The 17,124-nt window shown below is 34.8% G+C and overlaps 3 protein-coding genes across 10 annotated transcripts; 2 read left to right on the top strand and 1 right to left on the bottom strand.

Annotated features, from left to right (window-relative positions):
• Positions 1-576: 576 nt before the first annotated feature.
• On the bottom strand, positions 577-9,533 carry LOC140834458 (uncharacterized). 8 transcript variants are annotated; one of them, XR_012118723.1, is made up of 5 exons: positions 9,145-9,533; positions 8,063-8,118; positions 7,622-7,672; positions 5,548-6,744; positions 2,415-2,727 (listed from the first exon to the last, which is right to left on the bottom strand). XR_012118723.1 is itself a non-coding variant. In XM_073199346.1 (4 exons), exons 1-4 carry the CDS (start codon positions 9,384-9,386, stop codon positions 895-897), a joined length of 354 nt encoding a protein of 117 aa, XP_073055447.1. In that variant the 5' UTR covers positions 9,387-9,533; the 3' UTR covers positions 646-894. The 8 variants fall into 8 exon arrangements, 1 of the variants encoding a protein (XP_073055447.1); XR_012118726.1 differs by having other exon boundaries at positions 9,274-9,533; XM_073199346.1 differs by lacking the exons at positions 2,415-2,727; positions 5,548-6,744 and adding an exon at positions 646-1,028 and having other exon boundaries at positions 9,274-9,533.
• A 1,271-nt stretch (positions 9,534-10,804) lies between these two features.
• LOC140834454 (cytochrome b-c1 complex subunit 8-like) lies at positions 10,805-12,354 on the top strand. The gene is made up of 2 exons (XM_073199339.1): positions 10,805-11,089; positions 12,026-12,354. The coding sequence occupies exons 1-2, from the start codon at positions 10,920-10,922 to the stop codon at positions 12,072-12,074; spliced, it is 219 nt and encodes a 72-aa protein (XP_073055440.1). The 5' UTR covers positions 10,805-10,919; the 3' UTR covers positions 12,075-12,354.
• Positions 12,355-15,168: 2,814 nt separating this feature from the next.
• LOC140834453 (protein ENHANCED DISEASE RESISTANCE 2-like) lies at positions 15,169-16,506 on the top strand. The gene has a single exon (XM_073199337.1). It carries the CDS (start codon positions 15,347-15,349, stop codon positions 16,250-16,252), a length of 906 nt encoding a protein of 301 aa, XP_073055438.1. The 5' UTR covers positions 15,169-15,346; the 3' UTR covers positions 16,253-16,506.
• The last annotated feature ends 618 nt before the right edge of the window (positions 16,507-17,124 follow it).

Raw genomic sequence — 17,124 nt, 5'->3', positions numbered from 1 at the left:
TAATTTTTTATGCTAATAATATTACTTTTTATTGTGAATATGGGTAGGATTGACCCATCTTACAGATTATGATCCGTGAGACGGTCTCACCCACTCAATAATAATTATCAGTTTTTTTTTGAATTATTTGGTTTTGAGTACTATGTTAGCCGGGAAATGAGGTCATTTGAGGGAAGAGTACGCGACAGAAATTGGTGCAACTTGAATTGCGGTGGCCATACACTTGGCTCCCATGCATAAAAAGAGGTTCCATTTAAGTTCATTCTCATTTAATTCCCAACCATGCTGAGATAATATTTTATTTCAGAAAAGATTACTTTTTTTTAGCAAACAAATATTAGTACTTTTGTACAAAATGTTACTCTTTGTTCATGTAATTATCTAAATTCATGTTTAAGTTTATATATTATATTATGTAATTATTTGAATTCAAAGTAAAATATATAAAATCCACGAGACATAGTTTAATAATTCAAGATCACGATCACATACTAAATTCTTTAATAATTCATGAACGTGCCACAAGCTGCTTGAATTGATTGATCATATTTCAGCATTTTACAGGTGTTTTTTTGGTCTCCATACTGTGAATTATAAATTTAGAAGTGTTGGTTTTAAAATTTAAAAGTTTTAATATGTAACAATGTAATTTGTGATGATACACAGAGAGCAATGTCGTACCTTTTAAGCCTTTGTTGGCGAATTTATTATGGCCGAAAATACCGGGTTTAGCTAGACTAACTCGCAGCAAATAATAACAGAATAGTGCAAAAGAAGAGAAAAATCTTTATATCATAAATTTGGAAGACCATCCTTATGAATATTCTTGACATACATATACATAATGCTTCTGGCAGTTTGCGGCAAGAATGTGATGATAATGCCGACACAACATCAAATCCGAATCTTTGAAACTCCGGTTTCGACGCAAGGCGTATGCCCATAGCCGTCCACGCATGTGGAACCAACTTCACTGCATTTCTTAGAGATTGAAACCCAGTAACCACTCTCAGTAGCATTTTGTGACCCTGTGAACTGAAAGAGAGAACCAGACAGACAAGTAACCAAAAGTTATAAATGGATGAGAAATATAACGGGGTATGCGAAATTGGTGAGTAAACAGGATTTGCATGTCATCCTCCGGAGAAATGGATATGAGGAACACATCCAGGAAAACAAAAAACACTACCAATTGTAGTGTAAGTTTCCTGAATCTTAGGATACCCATACTTGAGAGACGTTTCCTGGTTTCGATAAGACAGACATTGTGGCACTAAAAGTGTCCAGGATGTGTGTTTTCATGAATTCAACATGTTTATACGGCAAGGACAAATCCAAGTGTGAATCAGGCATTTGTCACCTATGATAATGCAGATAGCCAAATAACTAGTGCACAACATATTTTGTGACGGACATGGTCCATTCTCTCTACATGGATGGAACGCGAAGTGGAACACGATTTTACTGACAAACACCTATGCTGGTGAATATCCACCACAGCTAAATGGTAGGTCGGCGTGATGTAGGTTCAAGCGAAAGAACAATAAACAGCTTATTGAGCTAACATAAGCCACAGGATTTACAATCTGTTTGGTTTTGTTTTCTTAATTTTCCCCTCCCAAAATAAAAATAAATGATAATATGATGCAGGTTCCATAGATTCTCTCGAGTCGAGTGTGTGACCCAGTAAAAAATTTGGTTCCAAGTAACTCCAACAAAAAAACAATCGACACATTAATCCATTCCAAAAATATATTCTAAATCTATAACTGCAACAAGATTACCGAATCATTCTTCAGAAAAATATGTAAATGTAGAATTTAAAGAATATTTAGAACCTCGAACATAAGCTAGGAGACATTCCAACCCAAGCTAGGAGAAATCATTTGTGGATGAACTCCCTCAAAATAAAGCTGACACATATTCACAGCAGCCAGAGATTTCAATTCCCAAATTTTATCACCTATTTGGTTTCTTTGAGAACCCATCCAGAGGAAAAGCACAGATGGAGACTGCAGACACCACCCATGCCTCGCCACCGCCTCCACCGCCGTCTTCATCTCATATGGGACCTCTCCCAGAGGTGCCCTTAACTTCAGTGGATGATGTGGTGAAGTCTCTATCAAAATTTGACTTCACTACCCATCATGTCATCTGAAGATATGGAAGCTGATGTCCACATTCTTACAAAAGATAAAATAACTCGTATCAGCACTTTTGTTGCAAGTTCATCCAGTCCATTGTCTGCAGAGGCTGAGGATATCAATCTATTGGACACAAAGATTGGCCTTTCATCCCATCCAACACTAAGATCATTGTTGTTGCCCATCTTGATTCCCAACAATACCAGCCAGAGCCTCGATCTTTTGTCGATGATACCTCTTACGATCTTGAGGAAAGAGAGAAAAAAGACACTGCATACTTCATTACTTCTACATCTTTTCTCAGGTGGAATCTTTTAACAATAAAATGGATAGCTTCAACTTCAAGAACCAATAGAATGATTCCACTTCTTACCTTGCCGATTTTAATAGTCAAATGTTAAAGCAGATCTGATCTCTCTCTGCCTCAGTTGCTCACAACTTTAAACAGCTTGAGACAGTGAGGCACTATACAAATCGATTTGACATTGTTCTAACCGGCCAGATATCATTTGCTCGAAGCTCTCGAGGCCAGCATAGACAATGCAAAAAGTACCCTTGGCGGCCAAATCCGAGAAATTTTCGACTACATTCAGTGTAGTGATATCAAAAAAAGGAAAGAACAACGTAAAAGAGGAGAAGAGTTGAGACAAAAATAAGAGGAAGCGAGAAGAAACAAGGTTCAGGGACACTAAAAAAGAGGAGGTGATAGAGGTGTTGGTGCTGGTGGCATTGGTGGAAGTAGTAGTGGTAGAGGCAGTGGTCCGTACAAACCATCTCATTCTCAACATAAAACTTTGGATACTTTTGGATAGGATTTCTTGCTTTCTTGTAGATGTATTAATATTTTTTTTTATATTTCTTGCAGATAGATCTCTATAACAATGTAATTTCATTCTATCAATGAAATGCATTTTTCTGTTTCAATGTTTTATCTTATTTACCTGTATTTCTCTGACTAACAGCTTAGTTTTGTCATCACCAAAAAAAAGAAAATTACTCTATTGAAAATGTCTTTGTTTTGATGATAATAAACAATGTCGAGCTATTTTCGGATCTAGCTGCTATTTATTTGTATTCGTGGACCTCCAGTTGGATACCAGGAAGTCAAGCCGAACATCTTTTCACCCAAGATACAAGTTGGACCTTTGTGCTATCTATCTGAGAAGTCCAACCGCTCTACAAATTGAAACTCTAGTTGCCTTGCTACATCCAACCGGCGAGCATGTGAAACCACATACATCATGCTTGAATTTTGAGAAGATCATTGGAAAATTCAATTAAAAAACCCATCTTCAGTTGGCAAGAATGTCATCTAATAACACATAGATATTTGCATAATATTTCTCTATCATTAATCAACTTTTCATAAACCGTTTATTACCTCGTTTGGACGCAAGATGCAATTATTATGGAGTATTATAAAGAGAAATAAGACAAAAGACAACTTGATTTAATGTTGTATCCTAATACAATTGATTGTAGGAAAGGATTTCACTGTTGAAAAAGCTCCAGTATAAATATGCAGATTCAAGAGTGAAGAATGTTACCAAGACCGATTTATCATAAGCATTCACAATCTGCAAAAATTTTGACTACTCAAAGCTTTCATTATCTGCAAAAATTTTGACTACTCAAAGCTTTCACAATCTGATCATTTTAGGATCATCAATGCTACCTTAACGGCTCTAGTTGTTCAAGATATAAGAGTTGTTTTGTATTTCTGTTTGGAGTGAGGGTTCAACAGATTGTTTGTTGTTTCAGATGCTGAGAATCCAGTTTAATAAGTGTAATAAGTCCTAGATTGAAGTGAGTTTGTAAGAGGGTTGTATTCAAAATTTTTTAGTGCATTCCTTTATAAGTGGAAAAAGAAGATGCGTAGAAGAAGTTTGCCTTTGAAGTTCCATAATATCTTGTGGTATTTACTTCTAGTTGATTACTATATGTTCACTCATCTATATCTGTATGCATTCATCGTTTAACTTGAATATCTACATGTTCATCTAGTCTAGCCGGACCTCTTCCGCACCTTAGTCATCTATTGTGGTCGAGCCGATTAAGAATAATGCATAAATCTATATCTGTATGCATTCATCGTTTAACTTGAATATCTACATGTTCATCTAATCTAGCCGGACCTCTTCTGCACCTTAGTCATCTATTGTGGTTGAGCCGATTAAGAAAAATGCATAAATGGCTAACTACTATTTAGTCCACCTCAAGTTGTAATCGAATTAATTTTAAAATATTTATTCACAACATCTAAACATATATCCGATCATAATATTATAAATTGAATAAAAACAATATTATTTAGAAAAGATTGCACATCGAAGGTTTAATTTATGAAGTTGGAATAATGAAAACAATATGAAAACAAATGCTTAAAAAGGTATTTTAGGATTTTAAAATTATGGAAGGCCATATTATAAACTATTTGATAGATAAGGTTATTTTTAAAAATATGGATTTGAAATGGGCTATAATCCTTAAATTCTCAAAATAATATATATATATATATATATATATATATATATATATATATATATATATAATATTGAATTTTGGCATTATAATTGCATTTATTAAAAAACAAACGCATTTGTTTAGAGTCAATATCCCAAGCCAAAACTGTTGTTGATTTTTCAAGAAAATGATTACTTCTTAATTTATTAAATTGTTCTTATGCCAAATTGCAAAGAGCAATAACACTTTATATATGTCAACGATGAAATATAATCTAATAAGTCAATAGAATTATATTTTACGATATATTCTTCATGCAAGTGTTTCTATTCATGTTTCATGCGAAAACATTATTTTTGCTCCATTTTTCAGAGACCCGCACAGCCGACAATTTCTCCACCACATCCGCTGTTCACTTTTTGTAGGTAAAAATCTTATTTTTTATGAAGCACATATGTTGTGTAGAAAATACCAATTTTTGGGATAATTATATTTATATATACTATTTGTTTTAATTCAACAAGAACACGAAACATGTAAATTTCAAGGATGCAGAAATACCAATTTTTTGGGATATAGACACTTGTCCGATCCTTAAAAGCATATCAATACCCCAGATAAAACAAATATAGAAAAGACACTACGAAGCTTAGAATACAATAAACCAATATTCATTTGTGGATATGTTAAAAATAACAAAGTTTCCGAAAAGTCATTGATCAACTAAAATTATGTGGCATGACAATAACTAAAATCGATAATGGTATAGCGATTTTGATTTGGGGATACATTTTTCTTGTGATTTTACTCTTTTTAATATTATTATATGTTTTATTTTATTTCTTGTGAACGTGCGTTCATTTTAATATTATTTATTTGTATTTTATTTATAGTTAATTTACTTTCAATTTAGTATTATTTGGTTAGGTAAGAAATATACCGTAGAAAAGAGGATGATTATTGATAACCACCATGGTGTGTTGGTGAGAATGCCCAGCAGATTTCCGGAAACTGCATGCTGATTTCGGATAATGATGAATTTGTCTTTATATTACATAGACTGAAGATGAAAAAGTTCAACATCTTATTGGCACATCCTAAAACATTGCCAGTTGGTTCGTCTCCCCTTACATGTGCCGCAGGTAAAAGTTGGGTATTCGAAAACCTACTAAATGGGGATGCGCCACTGTCATAGTTGTTGTAGCCAAAGGCAGAACAAGAATTTTAGTTAGGAGGTTAAAAAAATTATTGATCAATGGACATATATTGTATGATACATCATATTATGAATTTTATTTGACTCATGTACTTATTCTCCGATGATATCAATTATTTATCAAATTGTTGTTCTACTTATACATTTGATGCGCTGGTAGTGAATTTGTGTCCATTTTGTGAAACGGTATCCTTATCAAGTGAGATTTTTTTGTGGGATTGATATATTGATATGATTAGAGTGACTCCAAAGATTTAGTTCATTTGTTTAGATAGATTATGTTATATTTGTTGTTCTAAATAAGTTCTTTACTACCAAAACAATTGTCATTGCAATCGACGTGAATTTATATTTTCTGAACATCATGGACAAATCTAAAATTTTTTGGTTGGAGGGGTTTCATCGTAAAGTAAATAAATGCACCTCGATTGCAATGGAAATAGCTTTGATTGTAATGACCTTATTTAGAACAATAAATATATTATAATCTATCTAAACAATGGACTAAATCTTTGGAATCACCTTAATCATACCAATATATCAATCCCAGAAAGAAATCTCATTTGATAAGGATACATTTTCATAAAATGGACACAAATTGACAACTACTGCATCAAATATATAAGTAGAACAACAACTTAATGAATAATTGATATCATCGGAGCATAATGACATGAGTCGAATTAAAATTCATCATATAATATGATATAACATAGATGTTCATTGATCAATAATTTTTTTTAACCTCCTAACTAAAACTCTGGTTCCGCATCTTGCTACAACAACTATGGCAGCGGCGCATACCCATTTAGTAGGCTCTCGAATACACAAATTTTACCTGCATCACATGTAAAGGGGGACGAACCAACTGGCAATGCCTTAGGATGCGCCAATAAGATGTTGAACTTTTTCATTTTCAACCTACGTAATATAGAGGAAAATTCATAATTATCCGAAATCGGCATGCAGTTCCAGGAATCTGCTGCCTATCCTCACCAACCCACCATGCTGATATATCAACAATCATCATCTTTTCTACGGTATACATAACCAAACACAAACAATACTAAATTGAAAGTATATTAACAAGAAATAAAATGCATAATAATATTAAAATGAAAGCAAATTCACAAAAAATTAAATAAAACATATAATAATATTAAAAAGATTAGATTAAAAAATATATATCTCCAAATCAAAATCCTTATACCATTGTCGATTTCAGTTATCATCATGCCACATAATTTTAGTTGACCAATAACTTTTTCGGAAACTTTGTTATTTTTAACATATGTGCAATTGTGCAAATGAATATTGATCCATTGTATCCCAAGCTTCGCAGTGTTTTCTCAATGTATTGTTTTATCTGGGGTATTGATATGCTTTTTGGGATAGGACAAATGTCCATATCCCAAAAAAATGGTATCTCCGCACTCTTCAAATTTATCTCATGTTCTTATTTAATCAAAACAAATAGTATATATAAATAGGTATTCGAATTCAAGCATAAAACAATGTGTAAAAAGAAGAAAATAATGGTTTATTTCATCCTACCTATGTGGGCATTGCCCCCATGATAGGATGGATGGTCAAGATTTGTCCATGCATATGTAGGACCCACAATTTTTTTTTGAAATTGTATGTTTGGCAAGATCTTGGCCATCCATCGTCTCATGGGGGCAATGCCCACATGAGTAGGATCTCATTAACCGAAAATAATTGTGGAAAGACACATACTTTCCCAAAAATTGATATTTTCTACACAACAATTGTGCTTCATATAAAATAAGATTTTTACCTAAAAAAAGTGAACAACGGTTGTGGTGGAGAAATTGCATGTGCGGGTTCTCTGAAAAAAAGGAACAAAAATAAGGTTTTAACATAAAAACGTGAACATAAACACTTGCAAAAAAATATATTTGTAAAATACAATTTTATTGACTTATTATATTATATTGTGTCGTTGACATATATAAAATGCTATTGCTCTTTGCAATTTGGTATAAGAACATCACCAAATTTAGTAAAATAAGTAATGAAAAATCAGACAAAACTTTCGCCTTGGATATTGATACTGAACAAATATCTTTGTTTTTTAAAATATACTATATTCCAAAATGAAATAATCCAACCAAATACATATCTTTTATAAACCCAAAAAATATGAAAAATCAACAAACACTATTCGGAAGAGTTTTTCTATATAAATATAAGAGAGCAAGCATGAATCAGTCAGTACCAGAAAGACGGTAGCGAGACGCAAAAAGTTGTCGGAGAAGATGGCTCCAATCCTCCCTAAAAACAAAACAAATCACTCGACTGCTCGAACCTTCACTGCTTAACGTACATAGCTCTCAATCCTTAATTAGTTGTTTCAAAAAAACTCTCAACCCTTTGGAAACATGTAATGTATACATATTTGATCCCACAAAAAAAAATGGGGAGTGGTTGAGGAAATTAAATTGGAGGAAAGATACAGAATAGAGCCCACTTCCTTTATTAGTAAACAAATCTCCTTTTAAAACTCGTACAAGCAACTGATTCCAGTTTCCAACTTTCTTGCCTTTAATTGATATTAGCTGGTCCTTGTTTTGTTTCTCCTTTCAAGTGTAAGAAAATAAGTTAAGAACAAATATGCAATAAAGAGATGTTTGACCCCATCAATATGCATGGTACATAAAGCTGCGAGCCAGATTCTTTCTTAATTATTTGGAGTACTGCAGACAAAAAGCAGATTGTGTTACCTTCCCTATATATTTTTTAGGTGGTATCGATCCCAATTATTAATTTTAATATATTATATTTATTAAACTGTGGGGCATTGTGCAAGAGTTGTTTGGAATGTGTTCAAAACATGGAAGGCCATCAACCCTGCCTAGCCGGCAGCACCCTCGAGATAATCAAGAACGCAACAAAGCACATAAAGACATGAAATTATACATGGCTCTTGATTTAAATTATATTATTCCTATGTTCAATCTCTATTTTAATTTCACCATCATCTACTTGTTGTCGGTATTTATTTATTAATGTAACTGATTTTTTGGAGATGTTGGAGCTGGAATGTCTAACCCAGTTTTAGATTTTGTGAAAGGACAACTTGTGGAATTTCAGCTTTGATTACAACTATTTTCATGGATTTCATATTATTTTCTGCACCTCACAAGCTTTTCTTTTAGAGATTGAATTCACATGCTTGATATGCAAGAACCAACCGACGGTGACCTTTTTTTTTCAAAGACCGTGACCTAAATAACCTATTCAATGAACTAAGACAACAAAAGCAAAGAAAACAAACAAAAACAAGAGAAGAGCACCAACCCAGTAGAAGCCTTCCAATCCCAAAAAAAGAGAACCCCGCGAGGAAGAATCGAAACCCAAGAGACTATTAAAAAGTGAAGAAGATGCTAGAAACAAAGAAAAGGAAAAAATGAGAGAAGAGATAATGACCTCTGCTTTTCAAACCGGCTCCACATGCTTGTTCTGGTTTTGTACTGCTGTGGATAACAAAGCATGTTACATGTATTCATCTGTTTTCCTACTACCGTACCAAAGCTGGTCATTTCACACTTATTCTCGCTTTAAATAAAGTACATATAGTAACCAAACATTTAAATATTTTAATTTATTTCATTTTTGCACGGCTTGCGTTAGGTGATCTCTTTGACGGAACGGATAAAAAGGCTCTATCCAGCTGACGGGCGCGGGTTTGGGACCTGAAAGTCGGGCCTGAGACTGACTTGTGGGATCTTTGGGCCGATCTGCATTATGGGCCAAGCAGAAAAAGGACTGGCCGAGCTCCTACTTCTCTGGTGTATCAAATCTGTCACTCTGATTTCTATTTACAGTTCAATCAAACTATGATAGAATCAGTTTAAAGATTAATATTTAGAGAATTTAAAAAAACAAAAAACAAAAAGACTCAAACTTATATCTAAATAATAAGAAAAATAAATACATCCATTGGAATTTGTCAAAACCAAATCAAAATAAGTAAACTCTATCTGGAAATTTACCTTTTTACTTCTTTTACTGTTACTCTTAGTGTTATGCTTCTGCAATGAGCTATATACACAACATGGTGTGCATTGTTAACATAACTCATATCTAATCATAACTCGGTTTTGTGCCCTGCCGGAAACGAGTTTTGTTCAACTCTCCACCCTCGTTGTAAAAAAATATATCAATGGAGTTCATCTAATGTGGTGAAAGAATTCAAATTTAGGAAGTCATTTTTTTGGAGTCAAATGTCAATCGAACGTGGTGTAAGAATTCAAAGTTCGTCTAGTTCAGAACCATAATGAACTTGACTTCAATATCACTGGAGACCAATGAATATGATGACACAATTCAAACTTAGGAATTCATACGATTTGTGGGTTAAAATCACCTGCAACCACCTTTTTTTTTTTTTGGTTCTTTTTTATGCATGTGATAGATTTTTGAAAACCCTCAGCTTCAAAATATCTGTATGTTTGGTTCATTGATTTATTGGGATTTGGTGGAATTTATAATTAGAAATCTCATTTTGAGTATTGGATAGAATGATATTTTAAAACGAAATTGATATTTGGTGGGATTTGATATAACTTAATGAAATTTTTGTAAATTGGAAAAAAAATTCTGTTGTATATTTAATATAACTTGAGCTTATTTTGTACCTAGTACGACTACACACAAGTTTTGAAAGGGTCGCGTATTTGTACTTGTGTTTGTATTTGTGTTTTTAACTATATAAATAAAATTTATTGATAATTTTAAATAATTATTAATTTATGATATTCAGAGGATCTCAAAAAATTATTATTTTGTTAATTTTTCGAAATCATTAACTTAGCAAGCTGGCGTAAGTGGGGACAAAAAAAATTGACATGGATATTAATTTAGAAAGATTTTAGTTCAAGTTAATTAAATTTATGGGCCCCAAAAAGAGGCCAAAGAAAGCCATGCATCGACATAAATTATCCAGCCCATTAGAAGCCCAATTTCCTCTCCGCTTTTATGAAACTGAGAATAGACGATTCCGTTCGATATCTCGTTCCCAATTTGCATTTAGCTGCAGGTTACACAAACCCTAGTCGCTAAATTTTGTAGAAATGGGAAAGCAACCTGTGCGGATGAAGGCGGTGGTGTACGCGTTGTCTCCTTTCCAGCAGAAGGTGATGCCGGGTCTGTGGAAGGATCTTCCTGGAAAGATCAGCCACAAATTCTCGAGCAGTTGGATGGGAGCCACCCTCCTCCTGGGACCTCTTGTCGGTACCTACTCGTAAGTATATCCTTACGTATTGTGGATTTTCTTGGATCGGGTGCGTGATGCGTAAACTTTGTCCAATTTGTTTGATTTGGTTTTACGTTCAGCTGGATGCAGCTGGGAAGTTGTGGTTTTCGATTCTGCTAATTCGATGTATTTGTTTTGAATATGATCTGATTCGTCATTGGTTGTCGTGATTAGCGACTTGCTTTTATGAATTTGTTTGCATCACTTGACCGAAGATTTGGAGGGTGTTGTAGTGGGACAGGTTCCAGTTATGTATTTTTTTTTCTTTTCCTTCAGTTGAGAGCTATACAGACGGGTGGTTTACTTTGAAACCTGGCCCTTGGATTATCTTTGGATTAAACTATTTAACTCAAGAAATGAGGAACATCATTATTTTCTAGCTGCCAACGGGATGAAAAATCCTCCTTTTTAAGTGTCTGATATGTATCAAATACAGATTCACTTTGGGACAGTGTCTGTTATGTGCCAAACGCCACATATGTTTCGCGTATAAAATTCATGGGAATGTAAAGAAAAAATATGCAATGATAGTTCAAACACGTCATCATTATCTGTCCTGATTCTCGAAGTTCTGCAAAACCAGTTTCTTGGTTGGTAGACCTTCACGAGATTGTGCCGCCATCTTCGTTTTTGTATTTGGTGATGTAAATTGTTGATCTTTGGTGACCAGTTGATGGAAATGGAAGAAGTTGGCTGCTTCAGCTGTTTGTGAGGAGTGGAAATCTTCGGTGAAGGATAAGATGTTTCTTTCAGGGTCAAATATAGGGGAGAAGATCTCGCGAGAAGAAGCTTGATTTGCATTATAGTCTCTTATTGAACGGTTGCATCTACTTTGATGTTGCCATTGCTGTGCACATCATTCACAGGAGTGTATTTTGCAAGTCTAACTACACAGTTCACTCTTCTAATAGTTTGTTCTTGCAGGTATGTGCAGTGGTACCAGGAAAAGGAGAAGATGGAGCATAGATATTGAGGTCGACGTACTCGATCCCTCTGCAAAGATTCCATAATCTTCTACTTCCCTAGTCAATAAGCTGATTTTATCTTTTGTTTGTGAGCTCAGTTATTGCACTCTTGATCAACTGGATTCACAGTCGTCGTTTTCCCGGACGTTTATAATGTTTGTAATAATGATATTTTTGAGTGTAGGAGAGAGACATTGCCTCCGGTATATTTGGCTTCCCCTTGGTTTCTATTTTTTTTTTTCATGGACGATGGACCGAGAATGAAATCGCTTGAACGCTGTTTGATTATGGTTCGAACTGATTTGAAATAACGCATTGTTGATTGAGATGCTAGAAGTATACATGGTGTATGCTTTTATGCAAAGTGAAAATAAGGCTTTGGGCCAGCTGGTGACAGTGGTTGCTATATGGCTCTGTGAAAACATTGGTTGTAAAATATGCTGTGATTTGATTTCAAGTTTTACAAATTTTGATTCGTTTGTTTTACGTCAAAATATTAAGAGAATGTAATGAAGCTTACTCTTACTATAAAGTTTCTTGAGTTATTTTGCTTGCTACGTACCCAAATCTTTGGCGTGCGCCTCTTGTTTTAGCAGTGGAGACATTCTTAACATTCCTTCTTGACATTTCTATTTAATTTGGATTCAAATTTCATTTCAAGCACCCTTGAATGAAGAGTCATAAACCATGCTTGAACTTCTCCATTACTCAGGTTCCTCTCTGCCTTCCGGAGTGTAGAGGACCTTAGTATAGCTGATCGTAGTGACTTCCCTTGAAAGCCTAATTTTGTCCCTCACATTAATTGTATTTTTTAATGAATTTTATAAATTTATTAAATCCTCTTTTACATTGTGCATTTTTAATTTTTCCCAGTAAAGTTTTAGCGTTCTTGACCATTGAAGCAATGTTTGTTTTTCGTAAAGTTATTCTTTGATCGAAACATAAACCGAATGCATGTTGTTTTTAGTGTTGAATTTGCCATGGATCAATCTCATCTGCAGTTGACTTTTCTCGGAAGAGATATTGATCCTGCACTTGATAAATCCTTAGCGCGGGTTCGAATTTTCTAAACAAATATCTTCATACTATCTGTAGTATTTAATAATGTCTAAGACCATTAGCAGATGTACAATAATGCGCTCACCGTGCCCGCATGGGCTTAGCCTGACTGGCTAGCAGTGGTGACATCTTGGAATAATGACTAAGGATCGAGTCTCGCAAGCGGCAGTGTGGGAGTAACTCCCTTCGATGTAGGGGGGAGGCTCCTTGTGCGCGGTGAGCACGGGTCTAGCCACTGCTGGTTGGTCAGGTTACCATGATTTACCTCCTCTCACATACCCGTCGGGCAGGGTGTGAGGAGCGCCCGGGGTGAGCGATTTCACTTTTTGGAATAATAATGCGCTCACCGCAATTAGATAAAGACCACAACACAAAAGGTAAATCTATCATTTCATCCTATTAAGTGATTCACGTTCTCTCTATTGTGTTCAACTTATTTATTTCAAATTTCCAGTTCCAACCTGTATTTCATTTTCTATTTTTCGTCTTGTAAAATATTCAAGATTTACGTTTTACTTCCTGAAAAAATATTATGTTTTACAAGTAGCGTTATTTTTTCCCCTTTTTGTCGATATACTTTTTGTCACTGATATTTGGTTTTGGATCTGTCCTTTTAGCATATATTAGGGAAAAAACAAGGCAATGGCTCGACGAAACGGTGCAGAAATGGTAATGAAAACTTATATGTATTTCAACTTGATTTAATTAATGAATAAATTTTTATGTTTATTTCCAGTTAATAGCACTTACGTTATGCCCTATATATTTTGTAGAATCATATTTAAATCAAAATGCTTTATAAATAATCATATGCATACATAATATTAATAATATGTTCGATTACTGGTTTAAATAATTAACATGAAATTGATATCATTCGCAAGAATAATGATTTATCTATGTATTAAATTTAGGCAAAAATTTGTGTGAGACAATCTCATGGGTCGTATTTGTGAGACGGATCTTTTATTTGGATCACCAATGAAAAAATATTACTTTTCATGCTGAGAGTATTATTTTTTATTGTGAATATTGATAGGGTTGACCCGTCTCACGGATTATGATCCGTGAAACGGTCTCACATGAGACTCACTCTTAAACTTATTAGTGATGTGGTGTTGAAGTCTATTTATTTTTATTTTCCTTAATTTTTCCCTTCAAACACTCATTCTCTCTCTAATTTTTCAATTGACCAATAAAAAAACAATTATTTAATGAAGACATAGTCATAAATATTTATATTTTATTTAAACTAAATTAATTATATATGATTAAAAAATTGTAATAAAAATAATATATTATATATATAAATATATACTCGCAATATGTTTGCGTTAGAGTTTAGTGTGTGTATATAAATATATATATATAAAAGATATAATATTTTTCATTTCAGTGTATTGCTGTAACATATTTATTACATAAACCAGAGCCAGATTTGAAGTGGACAGATGACTGAACGCAAATCATAAAAGAAATATGATCTTAAATGCTTAAAGTGTAATAAAGGTTAAATTGTTATTTGTCTTCGTTCGACACTTTAGCCGTGGAAAACTGGCTACACGCAACTCCATGCCGTTCAATCCCACCATTCTGCTTCATTCTTCATTATTTTACTACTTGCTTTTAGATTACTGAACAAGATTCTCACTCAGTACTATAAAATATACCAACACTTCACGTATTGTTTTACGATACAATATAATAATAATTATTATTATATTTTTCTAAAAATATTGCCAATTGAATTAAGGACAAATAAAATACGTTAACTAGCTTCATCATATTTGACAATACAAAAACTCTGATAAAATGATGCCGATTTTGTGTCAATTTATTCAACGTATAATATTTTTAATTAAAAATCTAGATTGTCTGACAAAAAATAATTTGCGGCACTCATACATTCCCTTGAATGATATTTAATTTGTATAATTTTGGCTTCTGATTTTTATAAAGACGCGATTTAAAAATATTATTAATTTAATGCGAGTAGATATAATATTTACCATGTATAAATGTTATTTAACGGGAAACACAAAAACAAATGTACTAGAAATGGCATTCTCGTTGTTTCCTTTAATTCCGAGGGTAAGTGTTCTCCTCCTCCTGATTTAACCGGAGGCCACTCAGTCACCCTTCCTGCTCACTCTATAGTGATTGTAAAACCCACGGCGGAGCTTCCAACGCCGCGGCGAGAGGGAAATTAACAGCCTAAAACATGTGTCCTAAGAAGAACAAACACAAAAAACACCAACACAGCCACCGCTCTTCCAACTCTTCCTTCGCTTCCACTGCCGGTGACACTGATGATTGGAGAGAAGGGACGATCAACGGTGGATCCTTGAAACATGTCGATCTCCACAGGGGATCCAGCGGATGGGCATCGCCTCCAGGGGATGTTTTCTCCGTCCGTGGACCAAATTATTTCACGAAGAAAATCAAAGTCCCCGCCGGAGAGTGGCTACTGAATCCGGCTGGGGTCGATTGGCTCCGATCCAACGCGAAAATCGAACACGTTCTGGCGCGATCCGATAACCGCGTTATGAACGGGTTGCATGGCTCCAGTAATCATGAAAAGTCAAAAACCTTCGTCATCGCGATAAATCTCCAAGTACCAGGCCGTGAGCATCACTCCGCGGTTTTTTATTTTGCTACGAAAGTGGATGAGTCGATAAACTCGCATCCGCTGCTGTATCAATTCATCAATGGATCGGACGCATTTCGCAATAGCAGGTTCAAAATCGTGAATAAAATTGTGAAAGGACCGTGGATTGTAAAAACTGCTGTCGGGAATTATTCGGCGTGTTTGCTGGGCAAGGCTTTGAGTTGCTACTATCATAGGGGGCCAAACTATTTGGAAATTGACGTGGACATTGGCAGCTCGACTATAGCTACGGCGATTTTACGGCTTGCGTTGGGATGCGTAACGGCAGTGACTGTTGATATGGGTTTTCTGGTAGAGTCACAGACGGAGGAGGAGTTGCCGGAGAGGTTGTTTGGTGCGGTGAGGATATGCCGAATGGAGATGAGTTCGGCGACTTTTGTTGATATCGCCACACCCACGAGTAAGATTTTGCCAATGAGCAGTGGTGGTGAAAGTGAAAATGATGATAATAATGAATAATGTTTAAACTTTCTTTCCCATTTTTACTGAGACTAAGTTTCTGAAATTCATAATGATGGTGAAGAAAATAATGAAATCCCTTTAGAAATGGGAAATGGGAATTGTAGATAGTAGCCCTTGGTGGATTTAATCAACCATTTCTTTCGTCTTTTCATCTCTTATTCGTTATTCTATAATTTTTCTGTTTGTCATTCACAGTCAGGCTAGCTATGAACTACTAAAATTCCAGTCTTTATACTGCCTATACATTCATTACGAGGCTACATCAGCTGAATCGTGGCTGTTTTAGTGTTGCATGTGTGTAATTTATTTGCAATTCAATGGTTGATGGATTTAAACGCTTTAAAAAACAGGATCCAAGAAATTGCTTTTAGTACAAATTCTGCCAAGTCAAACTATGCCTTAGTGTACAATAAAGAAAGACAACAGATAACAGACGATGAATTGGAGAAAATGCATTACTTGAAAGCCGTGATCAAAGAAACTCTTCGTATCCACACTCCAATCCCCACGCTGGTGGCACGTGTCGCTCGCGAAGATGTGAAGATAAAGGGATACGACGTTCTTAGCGGGACGATGCTGTTGGTTAACGCTTGGGCCATCGGTAGAGAGCCCGATTGTTGGGACGAACCCGAAAAGTTTAAGCCGGAGTGATTCTTGAATTCTGCAATAGATTTCAAGGGGCTGGATTTCGAGTTCATTCCGTTCGGAGCCGGGAGAAGGGGCTGTCCAGGGATTTCATTTGCCATGGCTACTGATGAGTTCGTGTTGGCAAACATTGTGCATAATTTTGACTGGGAATTAGCTAATGGAGTTGATGGGAAGGATTTGGACATGTTTAAATAGAATATTTCAAGAACGCACGTCACCCT

The sequence above is a fragment of the Primulina eburnea genome, chromosome 6, assembly GCF_022965805.1.
Source record: "Primulina eburnea isolate SZY01 chromosome 6, ASM2296580v1, whole genome shotgun sequence".
Lineage (NCBI taxonomy): Eukaryota > Viridiplantae > Streptophyta > Magnoliopsida > Lamiales > Gesneriaceae > Primulina > Primulina eburnea.
The sequence above is the reverse complement of the archived record's forward strand: the minus strand, read 5'-3'. Positions and strand labels throughout refer to the sequence as shown.

Excerpts from the sequence above, each read along its gene's own strand:
- LOC140834454 (XM_073199339.1), top strand. The coding sequence starts at position 10,920 with ATGGGAAAGCAACCTGTGCGGATGAAGGCGGTGGTGTACGCGTTGTCT. Across the intron at positions 11,090-12,025 it reads CCTCTTGTCGGTACCTACTC|GTATGTGCAGTGGTACCAGG; the intron begins GTAAGTATATCC and ends TTGTTCTTGCAG.
- LOC140834453 (XM_073199337.1), top strand. The coding sequence starts at position 15,347 with ATGTGTCCTAAGAAGAACAAACACAAAAAACACCAACACAGCCACCGC.
- LOC140834458 (XM_073199346.1), bottom strand. The coding sequence starts at position 9,386 with ATGACCAGCTTTGGTACGGTAGTAGGAAAACAGATGAATACATGTAAC. Across the intron at positions 8,119-9,273 it reads AGCCGGTTTGAAAAGCAGAG|GGAGGATTGGAGCCATCTTC; the intron begins GTCATTATCTCT and ends TTTTGTTTTTAG. Across the intron at positions 1,029-7,621 it reads CCGTTGTTCACTTTTTTTAG|GGTCACAAAATGCTACTGAG; the intron begins GTAAAAATCTTA and ends TTCAGTTCACAG.